At 45.2% G+C, this 24,558-nt stretch overlaps 2 protein-coding genes across 6 annotated transcripts in view; both read left to right on the plus strand.

The window, feature by feature from the left end:
• Positions 1-6,803, plus strand: part of thbs3a (thrombospondin 3a) — a 32,355-nt gene extending 25,552 nt beyond the window's left edge. For both annotated transcript variants that reach the window (XM_079344166.1, XM_079344167.1), the window contains exons 22-23: positions 4,232-4,371; positions 4,642-6,803. In XM_079344166.1, coding sequence (XP_079200292.1) covers positions 4,232-4,371; positions 4,642-4,703 — 202 coding nt within the window. In that variant the 3' untranslated portion in view covers positions 4,704-6,803. The remainder of the gene's footprint in view (positions 1-4,231; positions 4,372-4,641) is intronic.
• Positions 6,804-13,355: 6,552 nt separating this feature from the next.
• On the plus strand, positions 13,356-19,593 carry hjv (hemojuvelin BMP co-receptor). 4 transcript variants are annotated; one of them, XM_079343406.1, is made up of 6 exons: positions 13,356-13,682; positions 15,949-16,060; positions 16,135-16,189; positions 17,651-17,785; positions 17,897-18,444; positions 18,517-19,593. In XM_079343406.1, exons 4-6 carry the CDS (start codon positions 17,683-17,685, stop codon positions 19,141-19,143), a joined length of 1,278 nt encoding a protein of 425 aa, XP_079199532.1. In that variant the 5' UTR covers positions 13,356-13,682; positions 15,949-16,060; positions 16,135-16,189; positions 17,651-17,682; the 3' UTR covers positions 19,144-19,593. The 4 variants fall into 4 exon arrangements, with proteins under 4 accessions (XP_079199532.1, XP_079199533.1, XP_079199534.1 ...); XM_079343407.1 differs by having other exon boundaries at positions 15,949-16,048; XM_079343408.1 differs by lacking the exon at positions 15,949-16,060.
• Positions 19,594-24,558: the final 4,965 nt, after the last annotated feature.

Consider the following 24,558-nt stretch of genomic DNA (forward strand, 5'->3'; position numbering starts at 1 on the left):
GGTAAACATGACGCAGGTAAACATGACGCAGGTAAACATGGTAAACATGACGCAGGTAAACATGATGCAGGTAAACATGATGCAGGTAAACATGACACAGGTAAACGAGACGCAGGTAAACATGACGCAGGTAAACATGACACAGGTAAACGAGACGCAGGTAAACATGACACAGGTAAACGAGACGCAGGTAAACATGACGCAGGTAAACGAGACGCAGGTAAACATGATGCAGGTAAACATGACACAGGTAAACATGACGCAGGTAAACATGGTACAGGTAAACATGGTACAGGTAAACATGACACAGGTAAACATGGTGCAGGTAAACATGGTACAGGTAAACATGACACAGGTAAACATGACACAGGTAAACATGGTGCAGGTAAACATGACGCAGGTAAACATGGTGCAGGTAAACATGGTACAGGTAAACATGGTGCAGGTAAACATGGTACAGGTAAACATGGTGCAGGTAAACATGGTACAGGTAAACATGACGCAGGTAAACATGACACAGGTAAACATGACACAGGTAAACATGACGCAGGTAAACATGGTACAGGTAAACATGACACAGGTAAACATGACACAGGTAAACATGGTACAGGTAAACATGACACAGGTAAACATGACACAGGTAAACATGACACAGGTAAACATGACGCAGGTAAACATGGTACAGGTAAACATGGTAAACATGATGCAGGTAAACATGATGCAGGTAAACAGTTAAATGATACAAGATTGTATTTACAGACTGTAAACACACAAAAGGTAAACACAGACTGTAAACACAGACTAAAAATACAGAATGTAAACACAAAGACTGTGAACATACAGACTGTAAACATACAGACTGCAAACACTGACTGCAAACACAGATTGTAAAAATACAGACTGTAAACACAAAGACTAAACATACAGACTGTAAACACACAGACTGTAAACACTCCGACTATAAACATACAGACTGTAAATACAAACTGTAAACATATAGAATGTAAACATACAGACTATTAACAGTCCAACTGTAAACATACAGACTGTAAACACACAGACTGTAAACATAGAATGTAAACACAGACTATTAACAGTCCAACTGTAAACATACAGACTGTAAACACACAGACTGTAAACATAGAATGTAAACACAGACTATTAACAGTCCAACTGTAAACATACAGACTGTAAACATACAGACTGTAAACACACAGACTGTAAACACTCCGACTATAAACATACAGACTGTAAACACAAACTGTAAACATATAGAATGTAAACATACAGACTATTAACAGTCCAACTGTAAACATACAGACTGTAAACACAAACTGTAAACATATACTATGTAAACATACAGACTGTAAACATAGAATGTTAACACAGACTATTAACAGTCCAACTGTAAACATACAGACTGTAAACATACAGACTGTAAACACAAACTGTAAACATATAGAATGTAAACATACAGACTATTAACAGTCCAACTGTAAACACGCAGAGTGTAAACACAAACTGTAAACATATAGAATGTAAACATACAGACTGTACCATACAGACTGTAAACACTCCGACTATAAACATACAGACTGTAAACACACAGACTGTAAACACTCCCACTGTTAACACACAGACTTTTTAAAGGTCATTGACTGAATCAGCTGAAGTGACACTGAGCACACAGTTTGCAGCACCCACCTGTCACTCAGAGGCCACGCCTTTTTTATTCTACATTCCTTCAAGCCTGTGTTCTACAAACATTCAGTTGAAGAAATAAACTCAAGAGAACCAAACTGATTTTTACTGGACTACTTACTGGTTTATTTTAACATAGAGCTCTATGGAGACTGGCTCACTGCAGGAGACAGACTCTAGTGGACACTGGAGGAACTGCAGCTGTAAAGTTGTACATTTTAACATAGAGCTCTATGGAGACTGACTCACTGCAGGAGACAGACTCTAGTGGACACTGGAGGAACTGCAGCTGTAAAGTTGGACATTTTATCATAGAGCTCTATGGAGGCTGACTCACTGCAGGAGACAGACTCTAGTGGACACTGGAGAAACTGCAGCTGTAAAGTTGGACATTTTAACATAGAGTTCTATGGAGACTGACTCACTGCAGGACACAGACTCTAGTGGACACTGGAGGAACTGCAGCTGTAAAGTTGGACATTTTAATATAGAGTTCTATGGAGACTGACTCACTGCAGGACACAGACTCTAGTGGACACTGGAGGAACTGCAGCTGTAAAGTTGGACATTTTAACATAGAGCTCTATGGAGACTGACTCACTGCAGGAGACAGACTCTAGTGGACACTGGAGGAACTGCAGCTGTAAAGTTAGACATTTTGACATAGAGCTCTATGGAGACTGACTCACTGCAGGAGACAGACTCTAGTGGACGCTGGAGGAACTGCAGCTGTAAAGTTGGACATTTTAACATAGAGCTCTATGGAGACTGACTCACTGCAGGAGACAGACTCTAGTGGACACTGGAGGAACTGCAGCTGTAAAGTTGGACATTTTAACATAGAGCTCTATGGAGACTGACTCACTGCAGGAGACAGACTCTAGTGGACACTGGAGGAACTGCAGCTGTAAAGTTGGACATTTTAACATAGAGCTCTATGGAGACTGACTCACTGCAGGAGACAGACTCTAGTGGACGCTGGAGGAACTGCAGCTGTAAAGTTGGACATTTTAACATAGAGCTCTATGGAGACTGACTCACTGCAGGAGACAGACTCTAGTGGACACTGGAGGAACTACAGCTGTAAAGTTGGACATTTTAACATAGAGCTCTATGGAGACTGACTCACTGCAGGAGACAGACTCTAGTGGACACTGGAGGAACTACAGCTGTAAAGTTGGACATTTTAACATAGAGCTCTATGGAGACTGACTCACTGCAGGAGACAGACTCTAGTGGACACTGGAGGAACTGCAGCTGTAAAGTTGGACATTTTAACATAGAGCTCTATGGAGACTGACTCACTGCAGGAGACAGACTCTAGTGGACACTGGAGGAACTGCAGCTGTAAAGTTGGACATTTTAATATAGAGTTCTATGGAGACTGACTCACTGCAGGACACAGACTCTAGTGGACACTGGAGGAACTGCAGCTGTAAAGTTGGACATTTTAACATAGAGCTCTATGGAGACTGACTCACTGCAGGAGACAGACTCTAGTGGACACTGGAGGAACTGCAGCTGTAAAGTTGGACATTTTAACATAGAGCTCTATGGAGACTGACTCACTGCAGGAGACAGACTCTAGTGGACACTGGAGGAACTGCAGCTGTAAAGTTGGACATTTTAACATAGAGTTCTATGGAGACTGACTCACTGCAGGACACAGACTCTAGTGGACACTGGAGGAACTGCAGCTGTAAAGTTGGACATTTTAACATAGAGCTCTATGGAGACTGACTCACTGCAGGAGACAGACTCTAGTGGACACTGGAGGAACTGCAGCTGTAAAGTTAGACATTTTGACATAGAGCTCTATGGAGACTGACTCACTGCAGGAGACAGACTCTAGTGGACGCTGGATGAACTGCAGCTGTAAAGTTGGACATTTTAACATAGAGCTCTATGGAGACTGACTCACTGCAGGAGACAGACTCTAGTGGACACTGGAGGAACTGCAGCTGTAAAGTTGGACATTTTAACATAGAGCTCTATGGAGACTGACTCACTGCAGGAGACAGACTCTAGTGGACGCTGGAGGAACTGCAGCTGTAAAGTTGGACATTTTAACATAGAGCTCTATGGAGACTGACTCACTGCAGGAGACAGACTCTAGTGGACGCTGGAGGAACTGCAGCTGTAAAGTTGGACATTTTAACATAGAGCTCTATGGAGACTGACTCACTGCAGGAGACAGACTCTAGTGGACACTGGAGGAACTGCAGCTGTAAAGTTGGACATTTTAACATAGAGCTCTATGGAGACTGACTCACTGCAGGAGACAGACTCTAGTGGACACTGGAGGAACTGCAGCTGTAAAGTTGGACATTTTAACATAGAGCTCTATGGAGACTGACTCACTGCAGGAGACAGACTCTAGTGGACACTGGAGGAACTGCAGCTGTAAAGTTGGACATTTTAACATAGAGCTCTATGGAGACTGACTCACTGCAGGAGACAGACTCTAGTGGACACTGGAGGAACTGCAGGGAGTTCTTTGTATCTGACTCAGTGTGTGTGTGTTTTTCAGGGTGAAGCTGTTTGAGGGCGCTGACATGGTGGCTGACTCTGGTGTCGTGATCGACACAACGATGAGAGGAGGTCGACTCGGAGTTTTCTGTTTCTCACAGGAGAACATCATCTGGTCAAACCTGCGCTACAGGTGTAACGGTACGACCTCTGACCCCAAACACACAGCAGGGAAATAATGCTTGTGCAGAGCGGCTCCATCACGTGGACATTTATATAGATGAGACTTCATCAGTGTTTAGTTATTTCACCTTTATGATCTCATGACGGAGAAAACAGGCGCCGACAGCCTGCTCCATGGGGGCATGTATCCCAGCATGCTTTGTACAGCTGCAGCCAATGACTGCGGTCCGTTTGTATGCAGGAAGTGATGAAGGTGTTTCTGATCTGTCTGTTTGTTTTGTGTTTCAGACACGGTGCCTGAAGACTTCCAGAGTCATCGTAAAAAAGTCCTGATGCACATCAAGGTCTGAGAGCCGCAGGCTGATCAGACACACACACACACACACACACACACACACACACACACACACACACACACACTCCAGGGTTGGAAATAAGCACCCCCCCCGTCTGCTACAGGTGATCTTTTGCAGTGACAGGTGAATTTGCTCAAACTAGCCGTCACGATGACGATGTGAGAACAAGCAGTGTTAAAATAATGTCCGTGCTCCTGCTTGTTCCGCTCTGACTTTATGAGAAGTGTCAGGCAGTCGTTCAGGCTCCGCCCCCTCCTTGTGTCCGTGTTCACTATGAGAGGCTATCCAAGCGCAGCACTGATCAGCATCTCATTTTAAACTGATCCTTAAAGCTCCTCTTGTTGTGCTCTCCAGGTGTGCTGTTCATGTTTAGGATCGATGTGCACAAAGTGAAAGTCTGCAGAGACGCCTCCTCTCCGACCTCCTCCTGTTAGCTGCATGTAACACTCGCCCCCCCCCCCAGTGTGACGTCACTGATCCAAGCCCATTGAAGCAACACCAAGCTCGTGCTGAGTGACTGACCAATTACAACAGAGCAGATTGGCCGACCAATCAGATCAGACTCGGCCCACGTGGGGACCCTGATGGAGTGTGAGAAACAGAGAGATGACAGAACATTAGTGAACGTTCTTTAGTAGAGACGACAGATACATGAACCCTGAGAAGGACAGAAGAGCTTTAAGAAATGCGTCTGGTAATACTTTCAGCCTCATCGTAGCTCCGCTGAAACGTCGTTGATTCTATGTCAGACTTTTATTGCTGGTTCTGCAGTTAAAGAATCTCAGAAACAGAATCTAAACTTTGAAGGTCAGGTTGAGTTCGACGCTTCCTGAGAAGTGAACGCAGCGACTCTGCTCAGGCTGAATCTGCCTTTAAGCACACACCTGCCTCTAAATACTAAACTACTGAACTATCTTCATAATGATACAGGATTTATATCACAGCTTACAGTCAGAAGAACATCTCAAAAGGAAATTATTTCAATTCTGTTTGTTCCTTCAGTTGGTTTTTTTGTCATTCAAAAAAAAGAGTGACAGGTAGATATTTGAATCACAGCAGCAGGTGGGTGAAAAAGCTCATTTCCAACCCTCACACACACACACACACACACACACACAGACACACACACACACAGACACACACAGACACACACACACACACACAGACACACACACACACACACACACACAGATCAGCAGTGTGTAAGTGATCAGAGGCTGAACAGTGTTTCTCGCCCCGCCTCATTGGTTAGCTTCAATCATTGACTGTATATTCAGATGGACGGAGAAGAAGCTGACTGAAGCCAAAATTCATAGCTGCCAGTCATGTGACCGGTGCTGAGGTCCGGAGGTCATTAAGAACCTCTGTCACATGACCATATATGGAGAGTTTATCAGTCGTGGTTACAGAGAGCTCGAGGAGACGTACTGACAGCTTTATGTGTTCTTCATGTTTCAATCACGCTGCTCTTTGAGAAACACATCATCAAGCTGAGCTCAATGCTAATTAGCTAAATGCTAATTAGCTACTATTAGCTGGTTGAGATAACATAACAATGGTATCTGTGTTCTGGGCCCGTGGCGTTTGTTAAAGGCGTGTATATTTTGCTGGTGTTAACTCGATGTGAGGACGAGGAGGGACAGCGCAGCGTCTCACAGCGTGAATCCTCCTCCTCTTTTTTTAAAACAAATGTGTGTAGAAGAACCCGCGCTCATCTCCTCGCCAATAACTGAGTCGCTTCAAACCCTTTCCCATGATTGTGGACACATGTAGCTGTTGACGCGTGGAGATGTGTGAGGTCATCAGTCAGCGTCTGTGCGTGTTGGATAAAGAGGAGGAGTCACACAACGCCTGAAGCTCGTCTCTCTTAGCTCGGTCTGTTAGCATGCTAACTGTAGCTAACTAACAGTAGACGCAGTGGCGCTCGGGCTCGTGCGATGGGATTGGTTGATCATCAAAGTGTTGTAAACAAGTTGACCTGATGGGGGCGCTAGATGAATGTTCTTATCATTAATATTAAACATCATCCTGAGCCAATCATCTATCACACTGTGTCAATCCTTTCAAAATAAAATGACTTCCTGTTTTACCTGATCCCTCCGGGCTCCAGACCAGTCTGAGGTTCACGGGGGGTCGTGACCCCTGGGACGGGGAGGCCGGGACGAGTGCAATATTAGAGAGAGAGAGACAACAGTGCACCGCATCCCGGACCTGCCCGACCCCGGGAGGACGCACACACACACTCCCTGTAACACACACTCCCTGTAACACACACACACTCCCTGTAACACACACACACTCCCTGTAACACACACACACTCCCTGTAACACACACACACTCCCTGTAACACACACTCCCTGTAACACACACACACTCCCTGTAACACACACACACTCCCTGTAACACACACTCCCTGTAACACACACACACTCCCTGTAACACACACACACTCCCTGTAACACACACACACTCCCTGTAACACACACACACTCCCTGTAACACACACACTCCCTGTAACACACACATACACTCCCTGTAACACACACACTCCCTGTAACACATACACTCCCTGTAACACACACACTCCCTGTAACACACACACACACTCCCTGTAACACACACACTCCCTGTAACACACACTCCCTGTAACACACACACACTCCCTGTAACACACACACTCCCTGTAACACACACACTCCCTGTAACACACACATACACTCCCTGTAACACACACACTCCCTGTAACACACACACTCCCTGTAACACACACACTCCCTGTAACACACACACACACTCCCTGTAACACACACACTCCCTGTAACACACACACTCCCTGTAACACACACACACACTCCCTGTAACACACACACACTCCCTGTAACACACACACACACTCCCTGTAACACACACTCCCTGTAACACACACACACTCCCTGTAACACGCACATACACTCCCTGTAACACACACACACACACACTCCCTGTAACACACACACACTCCCTGTAACACACACACACTCCCTGTAACACACACACACACTACCTGTAACACACACTCCCTGTAACACACACACTCCCTGTAACACACACACACACTCCCTGTAACACACACTACCTGTAACACACACACTTCCTGTAACACACACTCCCTGTAACACACACATACACTCCCTGTAACACACAGACACACTCCCTGTAACACACACACACACTCCCTGTAACACACACTACCTGTAACACACACACTTCCTGTAACACACACTCCCTGTAACACACACATACACTCCCTGTAACACACACACTTCCTGTAACACACACATACACTCCCTGTAACACACACATACACTCCCTGTAACACACACACTCCCTGTAACACACACACACACTCCCTGTAACACACACACACACTCCCTGTAACACACACACTCCCTGTAACACACACACTCCCTGTAACACACACACACTCCCTGTAACACACACACACACTCCCTGTAACACACACACACACTCCCTGTAACACACACTCCCTGTAACACACACACACTCCCTGTAACACACACTCCCTGTAACACACACACACTCCCTGTAACACGCACATACACTCCCTGTAACACACACACACACACACTCCCTGTAACACACACACACTCCCTGTAACACACACACACTCCCTGTAACACACACACACACTACCTGTAACACACACTCCCTGTAACACACACACTCCCTGTAACACACTCACACACTCCCTGTAACACACACTACCTGTAACACACACACTTCCTGTAACACACACTCCCTGTAACACACACATACACTCCCTGTAACACACACACTTCCTGTAACACACACTACCTGTAACACACACACTTCCTGTAACACACACTCCCTGTAACACACACATACACTCCCTGTAACACACAGACACACTCCCTGTAACACACACACACACTCCCTGTAACACACACTACCTGTAACACACACACTTCCTGTAACACACACTCCCTGTAACACACACATACACTCCCTGTAACACACACACTTCCTGTAACACACACATACACTCCCTGTAACACACACATACACTCCCTGTAACACACACACTCCCTGTAACACACACACACACTCCCTGTAACACACACACACACTCCCTGTAACACACACACTCCCTGTAACACACACACTCCCTGTAACACACACACACTCCCTGTAACACACACACACACTCCCTGTAACACACACACACACTCCCTGTAACACACACTCCCTGTAACACACACACACTCCCTGTAACACGCACATACACTCCCTGTAACACACACACACACACACTCCCTGTAACACACACACACTCCCTGTAACACACACACACTCCCTGTAACACACACACACACTACCTGTAACACACACTCCCTGTAACACACACACTCCCTGTAACACACTCACACACTCCCTGTAACACACACTACCTGTAACACACACACTTCCTGTAACACACACTCCCTGTAACACACACATACACTCCCTGTAACACACACACTTCCTGTAACACACAGACACACTCCCTGTAACACACAGACACACTCCCTGTAACACACACTCCCTGTAACACACACACACACTCCCTGTAACACACACTACCTGTAACACACACACTTCCTGTAACACACACTCCCTGTAACACACACATACACTCCCTGTAACACACACACTTCCTGTAACACACACATACACTCCCTGTAACACACACACTCCCTGTAACACACACACACACTCCCTGTAACACACACACACACTCCCTGTAACACACACACTCCCTGTATCACACACACTCCCTGTAACACACACACACTCCCTGTAACACACACACACACTCCCTGTAACACACACACACACTCCCTGTAACACACACTCCCTGTAACACACACACACTCCCTGTAACACGCACATACACTCCCTGTAACACACACACACACACACTCCCTGTAACACACACACACTCCCTGTAACACACACACACTCCCTGTAACACACACACACACTACCTGTAACACACACTCCCTGTAACACACACACTCCCTGTAACACACACACACACTCCCTGTAACACACACTACCTGTAACACACACACTTCCTGTAACACACACTCCCTGTAACACACACATACACTCCCTGTAACACACAGACACACTCCCTGTAACACACACTCCCTGTAACACACACACACACTCCCTGTAACACACACACTTCCTGTAACACACACTCCCTGTAACACACACATACACTCCCTGTAACACACACACTTCCTGTAACACACACTCCCTGTAACACACACACTCCCTGTAACACACACACTCCCTGTAACACACAGACACACTCCCTGTAACACACACACTACCTGTAACACACATACACTTCCTGTAACACACACATACACTTCCTATAACACACACACACTTCCTGTAACACACACACACTCCCTGTAACACACACACACTTCCTGTAACACACACTCCCTGTAACACACACACACTCCCTGTAACACACACACACTCCCTGTAACACACACTACCTGTAACACACACACACTTCCTGTAACACACACACTCACCGTAAACAATAGGACATGGAGCCAGAAAGCAGCGAGTACACCCGAGCCCTTCCAGAGAGGGGGCGTGGTCAGACACAGCTCATTTACATATTTAAAGCTACAGGCACAGAAACAGCCTGTTCTGAGCAGGGCTGAAATAGAGGGGTTTATAGACATGATCAAATACAGGATCAGAGTGGATTTACAACAACACACTTCACACACATGATGAAGAGGAGGAGATCATGTGACCTTTAACCTTTACATGTTGAAGAGGAGATCATGTGACCTTTACATGTTGAAGAGGAGATCATGTGACCTTTAACCTTTACATGTTGAAGAGGAGATCATGTGACCTTTAATACAGGAGAAGAACGTCCGGGATAAAAGATCATCTCTGATATAAATGTTGAGATATGAGATGAATGATGTAATAAAATCAATGTTTACATGAACAGCTGATATAAATGTATCTGATCAGATATTCAACATCACAAAATCAAACTTTATTTAAACATGTCTGTTGAACTCTGTTGGGTTAGTGATTGCAGATGAAGTTGAGGCCGTGGTCCATCATTCATAAAACAGATTCTACAGTTTTGAACACGTGTCAAAAGTCTCTCAGCTTCTTTTTTTTTTTTTTTTTACTTTTAAACTTTATTTTCTGTTTTATTTGTTTAAAAACTCACCGCTCGCTCGCTGCAGCTGGTCTCGGTGTCGTCCTGCTGGTCTGAGGAGGGTCCTGGTTTAGGACTGGACTCCCCCTCCCTCTCTGATCTCGAACAAAGGCAGGGGGAGCGGCTCAGCGAGGCGTGGAGGGGCCTCACTTAAAGTGCCACACACCCTCAAAGTCATTCATCACACACACATTGAAAGACGAAGGAAAAGATGGACGTTGTCATGTGTGAGTGTGGTGCTGCCCCCTGCTGTCTGCCTCACTGCAGCTCAGGATGCCAGTGGGTGTACTCACATGAGGTCTGCCTCCATGTTCAGAGTGGACTGAGAGACGTGGGTTTATATAGCACAACCTGATACTTACCTGGACTACATCAGGGACTCAAATCATCAAGAGGGTAACAACCATTCGAATAAAGTCGTGGATTTGAACCCATAAGAAAAGAGTGAGGGAGTCCTCAGCATCATGAACCACGGGACACATCATCAGTCGTGTATCTTTGAGTGTCACACCTTCATCACAGGAGGCCAGCTGCTGTCCCATGTCCAGTCATGACAACTGGCCAGTTGTTTAACTGGTGCAGCTCCTGGGATTATGCACGGCCTCTTGCCTGAGTCAGGCTTAGTGCTGACCCCCATACCTTGTTCCCCCTCCTCCTGGAGGGCTGGGAACTGGGAGAGGGGCTGAAGAGGATCCAGGATGTAAGTGAGGGAGAGGGGTGATAACGTGATCAGGGTCATCAGGTGCACTTGTGGTTGATGAGGGCTGAGCGGGTTATGTTGTTGCTCTTTGAGCCCAGCAAGGGTCCTTCTGCTTGATCCAGATCCAGAGCCTGTCCATGGATGCAAAGGTCTTCAAACTTGACCTGGACAGACTTTAGCTTTCCCTCCTGGTTGTTGAGCGTCTTCTTGCAGCTTCTTGCGCTCATAGGCCTCTTCTGTTAAATTCTCCCATGAGGCTGTGAGCTCTGTGATAGACAGACCTCAGTGATGGGGACCAGAGTACCAAGTCTGTCCTAAGAGGGGTGGCTGTGATCTCAGGTGGAAAGATTAGCTTCTGGCCAATATCGAGGAGCATCATCCAGTCCCGGGCCGTGGTTTAGTCTTAGTGATAACGAAGAGACACCGGTCCAGATCTCAAGACAACAACCGGAGACGTCTTATAATGACCAGCAGACAGTGAAATCAAATTAGCATAGTTATTTAAATGTATTAATGTTAAAATGTCTATTTGTCTGTGTGAGTGTGTGTGTGTGTGAGTGTGTGTGTGTGTGTAGGTGAGTGTGTGTGTGTGTGTGTGTGTGTGTGTGTGTAGGTGAGTGTGTGTGTGTGTGTGTGCAGAGACATTTCATGTGTAATATATTGCTTAGCGTTTCTCCCTTTGCTTACTGAGTGATGTTTGATGTTTATGTTGTAGCAGATGTGAATTAGCCTGAAGCTAACTCTGCTACATTGAGCTTTATATATGTTGTTTGCAGATGTAAATTAGCCTGAAGCTAACTCTGCTACATTGATGTTTATATTATTATATATGTTGTTTGCAGATGTAAATTAGCCTGAAGCTAACTCTGCTACATTGAGCTTTATATACGTTGTATGCAGATGTAAATTAGCCTGAAGCTAACTCTGCTACATTGATGTTTATATTATTATATATGTTGTTTGCAGATGTAAATTAGCCTGAAGCTAACTCTGCTACATTGATGTTTATATACGTTGTATGCAGATGTAAATTAGCCTGAAGCTAACTCTGCTACATTGATGTTTATATTATTATATATGTTGTTTGCAGATGTAAATTAGCCTGAAGCTAACTCTGCTACATTGATGTTTAGATATGTTGTATGCAGATGTAAATTAGCCTGAAGCTAACTCTGCTACATTGATGTTTTCATGGCACACGCTCCTTTACTGATAAAGTCTAACTTGTAAAGATGCTCCATGTTTGTCAACAGGCAGCTGCTCTCCTGAATTTATGAGTTTATTCTCTGAGGACTTTTTTCTCTGACTTTATGATTTAAACAAAATAAATCAAAGATCTCCTGAATGTGGCTCAGAGCAGGACGAGTCTCCTGCTCACTGCTGACAAACATTTCAATTACACTGAACTCATTAAACTGAAGCTCACTAAAAAGACCTAAAAATAACCTACTGCTGCCCACCGTGTGTGTGTGTGTGTGTGTGGTGTGTGTGTGTGTGTGTGGTATGTGTGTGTGTGTGTGTGTGTGTGTGTGTGTGTGTGTGGTATGTGTGTGTGTGTGTGTGGTGTGTGTGTGTGTGTGGTATGTGTGTGTGTGTGTGGTGTGTGTGTGTGTGTGTGTGTGTGTGTGTGGTGTGTGTGTGTGTGTGTGTGTGTGTGTGTGTGTGTGTGGTGTGTGTGTGTGTGTGTGTGTGTGTGTGTGTGTGGTATGTGTGTGTGTGTGGGGACAGTTGTCGTGCAGCAGGTGTCAGTTGTTGGTGATTTATTTAGAAACGCCCAAAGCTCCCAGTCAGCTGCAAACAGAACCCAGAGTGGAACACTACTGGACCAACCTGGACCCAGTCTGAAGCGTCCTGGAGGTTCTTAAAGAGTCCTTGAATGTGAACTGGCCCTGGACTGGTCTTTGTGGGTCCTGGAAAGTCATGGAGAGCTGCACATATAGTTCTAAGGCATCCCTGGGGACACTGTAAGGACATGGACGGACTCTGGCACTGACACAGTTTAAGGTAAGACAAAGGAGGGTGTTCTGATCTCTGTGACGTCATGAGGACCGTGCACTGAAGATCCCACCTGAACCCGGGACCTGGCTCTGAAAACCTTTCAAACATTAAGCTTGTTTATTATTCTGTGATGGATTTAATGAGACTGTTGAAATGTCTCACACACACACACACACACACACACACACACACTGGTCAGCCAGTTTAGCTTTGTGTCTGTCAGTCGGTGAAGTTGGCCTCTTTGTAGATCTGGGCTCTGTTATTATGTGGATCTCAGTAACTAACAGGCATTATTCTGTCAGAGCATCAGAGAGACTTCCTTTAAACTGTGCAGGAGCTGATCCTTCAGTCTGTGTTAGCGAGGTGTCGTCACATTAGCATGAGGATCACTGTCACGGTTAAAAGTCTTGTTTTGTGACGAGACCGACATCTGAAGTGTCCTGTGAGTCTCTGTGTGTCTCTGTGAGTCTCTGTGTGTCTCTGTGAGTCTCTGTGTGTCTCTGTGAGTCTCTGTGTGTCTCTGTGAGTCTCTGTGAGTCTCTGTGTGTCTCTGTGAGTCTCTGTGTGTCTCTGTGTGTCTCTGTGAGTCTCTGTGAGTCTCTGTGTGTCTCTGTGAGTCTCTGTGTGTCTCTGTGAGTCTCTGTGAGTCTCTGTGTGTCTCTGTGAGTCTCTGTGTGTCTCTGTGAGTCTCTGTGTGTCTCTGTGAGTCTCTGTGTGTCTCTGTGAGTCTCTGTGAGTCTCTGTGTGTCTCTGTGAGTCTCTGTGAGTCTCTGTGTGTCTCTGTGAGTCTCTGTGTGTCTCTGTGAGTCTCTGTGAGTCTCTGTGAGTCTCTGTGTGTCTCTGTGTGTCTCTGTGTGTCTCTGTGAGTCTCTGTGTGTCTCTGTGAGTCTCTGTGTGTCTCTGTGAGTCTCTGTGGGTCTCTGAGTCTCTGTGAGTCTCTGTGAGTCTCTGTGTGTCTCTGTGAGTCTCTGTGAGTCTCTGTGTGTCTCTGTGAGTCTCTGTGAGTCTCTGTGTGTCTCTGAGTCTCTGTGAGTCTCTGTGAGTCTCTGTGTGTCTCTGAGTCTCTCTGAGTCTCTGTGAGTCTCTGTGTGTCTCTGTGAGTCTCTGTGTGTCTCTGTGAGTCTCTGTGTGTCTCTGTGAGTCTCTGTGAGTCTCTGTGTGTCTCTGTGAGTCTCTGTGTGTCTCTGTGAGTCTCTGTGTGTCTCTGTGTGTCTCTGTGAGTCTCTGTGGGTCTCTGAGTCTCTGTGAGTCTCTGTGTGTCTCTGTGAGTCTCTGTGTGTCTCTGTGTGTCTCTGTGAGTCTCTGTGTGTCTCTGTGAGTCTCTGTGAGTCTCTGTGAGTCTCTGTGTGTCTCTGTGAGTCTCTGTGTGTCTCTGTGAGTCTCTGTGAGTCTCTGTGTGTCTCTGTGAGTCTCTGTGAGTCTCTGTGTGTCTCTGTGTGTCTCTGTGAGTCTCTGTGGGTCTCTGAGTCTCTGTGAGTCTCTGTGTGTCTCTGTGAGTCTCTGTGTGTCTCTGTGAGTCTCTGTGTGTCTCTGTGTGTCTCTGTGAGTCTCTGTGTGTCTCTGTGAGTCTCTGTGAGTCTCTGTGTGTCTCTGTGAGTCTCTGTGAGTCTCTGAGTCTCTGTGAGTCTCTGTGAGTCTCTGTGTGTCTCTGTGTGTCTCTGTGTATAAAAACAATCATCGTCCTCATCAACAAGAAGATTCTAAAGGAGCTAATCTGTTCATCATGGACACCCTGAAATATGTCTCAACTCCTGTACTCACGTCTGTCTACATTATCTGTGTGTGTGTGTGTGTGTGTGTGTGTGTGTGTGTGTGTGTGTGTTGGTAGAGTCCGTGTGTGTCTGTGACTGTGGGGGGCAACTGGGGGTTAAATTTAGACTTCATACCCCCTAAATACACACAGCGAGCCCCTCCCATCTGTTAGAGGAGTAAAGGTCGGCTGACTTCAACACACACACACACAAACACACACACACACACACACACACACATTCATCTGTGTATTAAAGGCTCAGCATGTTTTCCTTTCTGCATGTCACAAAGCTACAGCTAGCTGCTCGTTAGCTTAGCTTAGCACAAAGTATGAAAACCAATTGAAACAGCAAGCTTGGCTCCGTCCAATCAGACCACAGCTGATCTCGCAGCCTCGTGTGACATCATTAAAACAGACTTCTGATCAGAGCTGTCCGTCACCTGAGACTGAGGGACAAACCAATGAATGAACAGCGCCACAGTAAGCTCCACCCCCTGCAGCCTGCTGTTTGTTTTACAGACAAACAGACGGCGTCCAGAGAGAGTGAGAGCAGCCTGACTGTGCAGGTCGGACTCACTGCAGGCAGTCTCATGGCTCCTGAAGGAGGAGGAGGTCTCAGGTAACAGAGCAGGTGAGCTGGACTCTGCTGTCATGGAGCTTCAGTCCTGATGGGGGCGCTCTGATCTCTCTCTGTTTCTCTCATAGAATGAAAAGCGGTGACCAAAGAGGGCGGAGCTGAAGGTTAACAGGAAGGCTACAGGTATACTTCTGATTGGCTGTATTTTCTCTGTCTTTACTGAACATTATAAACGTGACTGATCACAGAAAACTACAAGATCACAGAGAACTACAAGATCACAGGAAGAACTACAAGATCACAGGAAGAACTACAAGATCACAGAGAACTACAAGATCACAGAGAACTACAAGATCACAGAAGAACTACAAGATCACAGAAGAACTACAAGATCACAGGAAGAACTACAAGATCACAGAGAACTACAAGATCATAGGAAGAACTACAAGATCACAGAAGAACTACAAGATCACAGGAAGAACTACAAGATCATAGGAAGAACTACAAGATCACAGAAGAACTACAAGATCACAGGAAGAACGACAAGATCACAGGAAGAACTACAAGATCACAGGAAGAACTACAAGATCACAGAGAACTACAAGATCACAGGAAGAACTACAAGATCATATGAAGAACTACAAGATCACAGAGAACTACAAGATCACAGGAAGAACTACAAGATCACAGAGAACTACAAGATCATAGAGAACTACAAGATCACAGGAAAAACTACAAGATCACAGAGAACTACAAGATCACAGAGAACTACAAGATCACAGAAGAACTACAAGATCACAGAGAACTACAAGATCACAGGAAGAACTACAAGATCACAGAGAACTACAAGATCATAGGAAGAACTACAAGATCACAGAAGAACTACAAGATCACAGGAAGAACTACAAGATCACAGGAAGAACTACAAGATCACAGGAAGAACTACAAGATCACAGAGAACTACAAGATCACAGGAAGAACTACAAGATCATAGGAAGAACTACAAGATCACAGAGAACTACAAGATCACAGGAAGAACTACAAGATCACAGAGAACTACAAGATCACAGAGAACTACAAGATCATAGAGAACTACAAGATCACAGGAAGAACTACAAGATCACAGGAAGAACTACAAGATCACAGAAGAACTACAAGATCACAGAGAACTACAAGATCACAGAGAACTACAAGATCACAGAGAACTACAAGATCACAGGAAGAACTACAAGATCACAGAGAACTACAAGATCACAGAGAACTACAAGATCATAGAGAACTACAAGATCACAGAAGAACTACAAGATCACAGAAGAACTACAAGATCACAGGAAGAACTACAAGATCACAGAGAACTACAAGATCACAGAGAACTACAAGATCATAGAGAACTACAAGATCACAGAAGAACTACAAGATCACAGAGAACTACAAGATCACAGGAAGAACTACAAGATCACAGGAAGAACTACAAGAATGTGCAGTGCTTCTCATAAAGCTTTACTCATGAATAATCTGTGAACATGTTTGACAGACAGAAACTGAAGCAGCTCTGGGATCAGTTTTTGATCCTCCATCATCACAGGTGACAGGTGATGTCATCCTCTCTCTCTCTCTCTCTCTCTCTCTCTCTCTCTCTCTCAGAGGCGGATTCATCGCCTGGCTTCAGCCTGCTGATGGAGTTTTGTCCCGCTATTAAAAAACACAATAACAGAGCGTCACCATGGAAACACTGCATCCACCTGACCCTGCTGCTGGTGCACCTGAGTTCACCTGAAGGTAGGAACACCTGCCTCTGTGTCGAGCCATGTTAACATGAGATGTGATGACATCACTGTGACATCATCGATGTTTTCTGATGTTTGAACAGACTTTGTCTCCTCTCTGTAGTGAAAGCCAACTGTCGGATCCTGAGATGTAACTCAGACTTCGTGGCTGCCACTTTGGAGCTGGGCAGCAGCAGCAGCAGTGGAGGGGGAGGAGCAGTGGGAGGAGCCTCAGCAGCAGCTCTAAGCAGGGAGGCCATGAATGCAGGTTACTGTAGCGCCCTGCGCTCCTATGCTACATGCACAAGGCGGATGGCACGGGCATGTCGGGGGGACCTGGCGTACCACTCAGCTGTTCAGGGCATTGAAGACCTGCTGATCCAGCACCGCTGTCCCAGAGCGGGGCCCACTGCACAGCCCCGCCCCCTCCCCCAGGGGACGCTGTCGGGGGACACCTGTGTCTACGAGCAGAGCTTCTTCTCCAGAGAGGGCCGCGTGCCGGAGTACCTGCACTGCAGCGTCTTTGGAGACCCACATGTTCGAACCTTCAACCACGACTTCCAGACGTGTGCTGTGCAGGGGGCGTGGCCTCTCGTAGACAACGAGTATCTGTACATACAGGCCACCAGCTCACCGACAAGGGGCGGGACGCAAGCCACGGCGGTCACCAAGGTCAGTCACAGTGATGTCAGAGATGATGTCACAGTGTTTACGAACGTCTTCTGATGGCCTCTTCCTCCTCAGATAACCATCATCTTTAAGAACATGCGTCAGTGTGTCGACCAGCAGCTGTACCAGGCCGAGCTCGACAACGTCCCCGCCGCCTTCGCTGACGGCTCGGTGTGGAGCGGCGAGAGGCGGGGTCACCACAGCCTGACAGTGCAGACTCAGAGTCCGGGCCAGCACGCTGAGATCAGAGCGGCTCACATCGGGACGCTGCTGGTGGTGCGTCAGAGCGGACGCTCACTTGGCCTGTCGGTCCGCTCGCCGCGTGGCGTCATGGAGGCCTTCAGCCCGGAGCAGGACCTGCAGCTGTGCGTGTGGGGGTGCCCCCCCTCGCAGAGACTCAACACGCTCCGCCCACTCTCACCAGACTCCCCGTCTCCCTTTGCCCTCAGCGCCCAGACTCACTGCGGGGCGATGCTTCCAGCGAGGGACATCTACTACCACGCCTGCGTCTTCGACCTCATCACCAGCGGAGACCCGAATTCCAGCATGGCCGCCATCAACGCGCTGCAGGACGCCATGAGTATGATCTCTGATGTGCAGACGCTCCACCTTCTACCTGTGTCCTCCAGTCTGCAGCACCATGCACACCTGCACCTCCTGCTGCTGCTCCTGCTGCTGCTGCTGGGCCTGTCGCTCAGGTGACACCTTTCCTCCAATCAGAGAGGGCCTCTGAATGTGTGACAGCTGCAGGGCTCCACCTGCACCCTGACTCAGCTCGCTGACTTCACTCGTGTTTCCTCAGAACACAAATGTTTCAGGAAAGAATGAAGTGATGAATAAAAGGCAGCGAGACGCTCATGTGAGGTCATGTGACTGAAGTCCATCCAGATGTTTCCTGATGTGAGCGACATGTTAGCGGACTGAACCTTTGTTATGAACAATGACTATTAGAGAACTTTGTATTTATTCAACACAGCTGTGATGTGCTTTTAAATGTTCTTTGATGTGAAACGTTCATGAAGACGTTCTGATGTTCCTGAGACTTTTCCAATGACTGAAGAACAAACTGTAATTAGCTGCTTTTGTCTCCGACTGTTTTAAAGCTGAACACGGAGGAGAACCTTCACATTCAAATAAAAACATGGGATTAAAGATACGTCATGTGTTTCCTCCTGAAAACGTTTCAATGTGAACTTTTAGAGAATCACCTGAAAGCTGTCAGATCAGACAGAGACAGGAAGCATCATCACAGGAAGTCCATGGAGCCACAAACAACATATACACATTAAAAGCACCGAGACAAATGCACATTTGGCCTTTCATATAAAAATGCAACAACTTCCAAAAATGTATTTTTGATGTGTTTACACATTTGATGTTCATTTTGTTTTTATTTATATGTGGATTGAAACACATTTGTGTATCGAGTCATATTTAAATACAACTCCCCAATACATGTGTGAGTCCTCTTTGCTGCTGTGCATTTATTCAGTATGACACTGTTCTGACTCCATACAAGGCTGCAGCTGCAGGTACGCTGAAGACCTGCCCCTCCCCCAAAGCATTCTGGGCCTTTTTCCACCTGGTGCATTACATGATTAGACATGATTAACAGCTTTACAAGAAGAAATAAGAACACGAAAGAAATCATCTGTAATTAGTCACTAGCGTACCTGGAAGTAGGCGGAGCCTCGAGCTGCAGGTAACTGGTGATGAATCAGACAAGTGGTAGGAATAGGTAAGATCTGCTCTGATTGGCTGATTGTTTGATCATTATCATTTAAGTTACTAATTTTTTATATGTGATCCTAAACTTTAATGTGAAATTATTCTAAGCATAACAAACGTAGATTTTTTTTTTTTTCTAAATTTTTATTTTTGGCTTTTATGCCTTTAATGATAGAGGGAGGACAGTGGATAGAGTCAGAAATCAGGGAGAGACATGCGTGAGATGGGCCACAGGCCGGACGCGAACCCGGGCCGCCCGGGCGCGAGGACTGAGCCTCAATACATGGGGTCGCGCGCACTGCCGCTGCGCCACCGGCGACCCCCACAAATGTAGATTTTTGATCTCACAAAAACAGAAACATTTCAAAACTGAACCGATCTCTGTGCAGATCTATGAAACATCTCTGACGAGGAGCGACCTGCTCCACTGGGTCCGTTTCTGAACTCAGAAGAACTACAAGATCACAGAGAACTACAAGATCACAGAGAACTACAAGATCACAGGAAGACCTACACGATCATAGAGAACTACAAGATCACAGAGAACTACAAGATCACAGGAAGACCTACAAGATCACAGAGAACTACAAGATCACAGGAAGAACTACAAGATCACAGAGAACTACAAGATCATAGAGAACTACAAGATCACAGAGAACTACAAGATCATAGGAAGAACTACAAGATCACAGAAGAACTACAAGATCATAGGAAGAACTACAAGATCACAGGAAGAACTACAAGATCATAGGAAGAACTACAAGATCACAGGAAGAACTACAAGATCACAAGAAGACCTACAAGATCATAGAGAACTACAAGATCACAGGAGAACTACAAGATCACAGGAAGAACTACAAGATCACAGGAAGACCTACAAGATCACAGAGAACTACAAGATTACAGAGAACTACAAGATCACAGGAAGACCTACACGATCATAGAGAACTACCAGATCACAAGAAGACCTACAAGATCATAGAGAACTACAAGATCACAGGAGAACTACAAGATCACAGGAAGACCTACAAGATCACAGAGAACTACAAGATTACAGAGAACTACAAGATCACAGAGAACTACAAGATCACAGGAGAACTACAAGATCACAGAGAACTACAACATCACAGAGAACTACAAGATCACAGGAGAACTACAAGATCACAGGAAGAACTACAAGATCACAGAGAACTACAAGATCATAGAGAACTACAAGATCACAGAGAACTACAAGATCATAGGAAGAACTACAAGATCACAGAAGAACTACAAGATCATAGGAAGAACTACAAGATCACGGGAAGAACTACAAGATCACAGAGAACTACAAGATCACAGGAAGAACTACAAGATCACAAGAAGACCTACAAGATCATAGAGAACTACAAGATCACAGGAAGAACTACAAGATCACAGGAAGACCTACAAGATCACAGAGAACTACAAGATCACAGAGAACTACAAGATCACAGAGAACTACAAGATCACAGGAGAACTACAAGATCACAGAGAACTACAAGATCACAGAGAACTACAAGATCACAGGAGAACTACAAGATCACAGGAAGAACTACAAGATCACAGAGAACTACAAGATCATAGAGAACTACAAGATCATAGAGAACTACAAGATCACAGGAAGAACTACAAGATCACAGGAAGAACGACAAGATCACAGAGAACTACAAGATCACAGGAAGAACTACAAGATTACAGGAGAACTACAAGATCACAGGAAGAACTACAAGATCACAGGAAGACCTACAAGATCACAGAGAACTACAAGATCATAGAGAACTACAAGATCACAGGAAGAACTACAAGCTCACAGAGAACTACAAGATCACAGAGAACTACAAGATCACAGGGAGAACTACAAGATCACAGAGAACTACAAGATCACAGGAAGAACTACAAGATCACAGAGAACTACAAGATCACAGGAAGAACTACAAGATCACAGGATGAACTACAAGATCACAGAGAACTACAAGATCACAGGAAGAACTACAAGATCACAGAGAACTACAAGATCACAGAGAACTACAAGATCACAGGAAGAACTACAAGATCACAGGAGAACTACAAGATCACAGGAAGAACTACAAGATCACAGGAAGAACTACAAGATCACAGGAGAACTACAAGATCACAGGAAGAACTACAAGATCACAGGAAGAACTACAAGATCACAGGAGAACTACAAGATCACAGAGAACTACAAGATCACAGGAAGAACTACAAGATCACAGGAACAACTACAAGATCACAGAGAACTACAAGATCATAGAGAACTACAAGATCATAGAGAACTACAAGATCACAGAGAACTACAAGATCACAGAGAACTACAAGATCACCGAGAACTACAAGATCACAGGAAGAACTACAAGATCACAGAGAACTACAAGATCACAGAGAACTACAAGATCACAGGAAGAACTACAAGATCACAGAGAACTACAAGATCACAGGAAGAACTACAAGATCACAGGAGAACTACAAGATCACAGGAAGAACTACAAGATCACAGGAAGAACTACAAGATCACAGGAGAACTACAAGATCACAGAGAACTACAAGATCACAGGAAGAACTACAAGATCACAGAGAACTACAAGATCACAGGAAGAACTACAAGATCACAGAGAACTACAAGATCATAGAGAACTACAAGATCACAGAGAACTACAAGATCATAGGAAGAACTACAAGATCACAGAAGAACTACAAGATCATAGGAAGAACTACAAGATCACAGGAAGAACTACAAGATCATAGGAAGAACTACAAGATCACAGGAAGAACTACAAGATCACAAGAAGACCTACAAGATCATAGAGAACTACAAGATCACAGGAGAACTACAAGATCACAGGAAGAACTACAAGATCACAGGAAGACCTACAAGATCACAGAGAACTACAAGATTACAGAGAACTACAAGATCACAGGAAGACCTACACGATCATAGAGAACTACCAGATCACAAGAAGACCTACAAGATCATAGAGAACTACAAGATCACAGGAGAACTACAAGATCACAGGAAGACCTACAAGATCACAGAGAACTACAAGATTACAGAGAACTACAAGATCACAGAGAACTACAAGATCACAGGAGAACTACAAGATCACAGAGAACTACAACATCACAGAGAACTACAAGATCACAGGAGAACTACAAGATCACAGGAAGAACTACAAGATCACAGAGAACTACAAGATCATAGAGAACTACAAGATCACAGAGAACTACAAGATCATAGGAAGAACTACAAGATCACAGAAGAACTACAAGATCATAGGAAGAACTACAAGATCACGGGAAGAACTACAAGATCACAGAGAACTACAAGATCACAGGAAGAACTACAAGATCACAAGAAGACCTACAAGATCATAGAGAACTACAAGATCACAGGAAGAACTACAAGATCACAGGAAGACCTACAAGATCACAGAGAACTACAAGATCACAGAGAACTACAAGATCACAGAGAACTACAAGATCACAGGAGAACTACAAGATCACAGAGAACTACAAGATCACAGAGAACTACAAGATCACAGGAGAACTACAAGATCACAGGAAGAACTACAAGATCACAGAGAACTACAAGATCATAGAGAACTACAAGATCATAGAGAACTACAAGATCACAGGAAGAACTACAAGATCACAGGAAGAACGACAAGATCACAGAGAACTACAAGATCACAGGAAGAACTACAAGATTACAGGAGAACTACAAGATCACAGGAAGAACTACAAGATCACAGGAAGACCTACAAGATCACAGAGAACTACAAGATCATAGAGAACTACAAGATCACAGGAAGAACTACAAGCTCACAGAGAACTACAAGATCACAGAGAACTACAAGATCACAGGGAGAACTACAAGATCACAGAGAACTACAAGATCACAGGAAGAACTACAAGATCACAGAGAACTACAAGATCACAGGAAGAACTACAAGATCACAGGATGAACTACAAAATCACAGAGAACTACAAGATCACAGGAAGAACTACAAGATCACAGAGAACTACAAGATCACAGAGAACTACAAGATCACAGGAAGAACTACAAGATCACAGGAGAACTACAAGATCACAGGAAGAACTACAAGATCACAGGAAGAACTACAAGATCACAGGAGAACTACAAGATCACAGGAAGAACTACAAGATCACAGGAAGAACTACAAGATCACAGGAGAACTACAAGATCACAGAGAACTACAAGATCACAGGAAGAACTACAAGATCACAGGAACAACTACAAGATCACAGAGAACTACAAGATCATAGAGAACTACAAGATCATAGAGAACTACAAGATCACAGAGAACTACAAGATCACAGAGAACTACAAGATCA

Source organism: Symphodus melops (assembly GCF_947650265.1).
Source record: "Symphodus melops genome assembly, chromosome: 5".
In the NCBI taxonomy this organism is placed as follows: Eukaryota; Metazoa; Chordata; class Actinopteri; order Labriformes; family Labridae; genus Symphodus; species Symphodus melops.

Bases quoted from the DNA above. Each gene is read 5' to 3' on its own strand.
- hjv (XM_079343406.1), top strand. From the start codon at position 17,683: ATGGAGTTTTGTCCCGCTATTAAAAAACACAATAACAGAGCGTCACCA. The intron at 17,786-17,896 runs GTAGGAACACCT...TCCTCTCTGTAG, and splicing joins GCACCTGAGTTCACCTGAAG to TGAAAGCCAACTGTCGGATC. The intron at 18,445-18,516 runs GTCAGTCACAGT...CTTCCTCCTCAG, and splicing joins AAGCCACGGCGGTCACCAAG to ATAACCATCATCTTTAAGAA.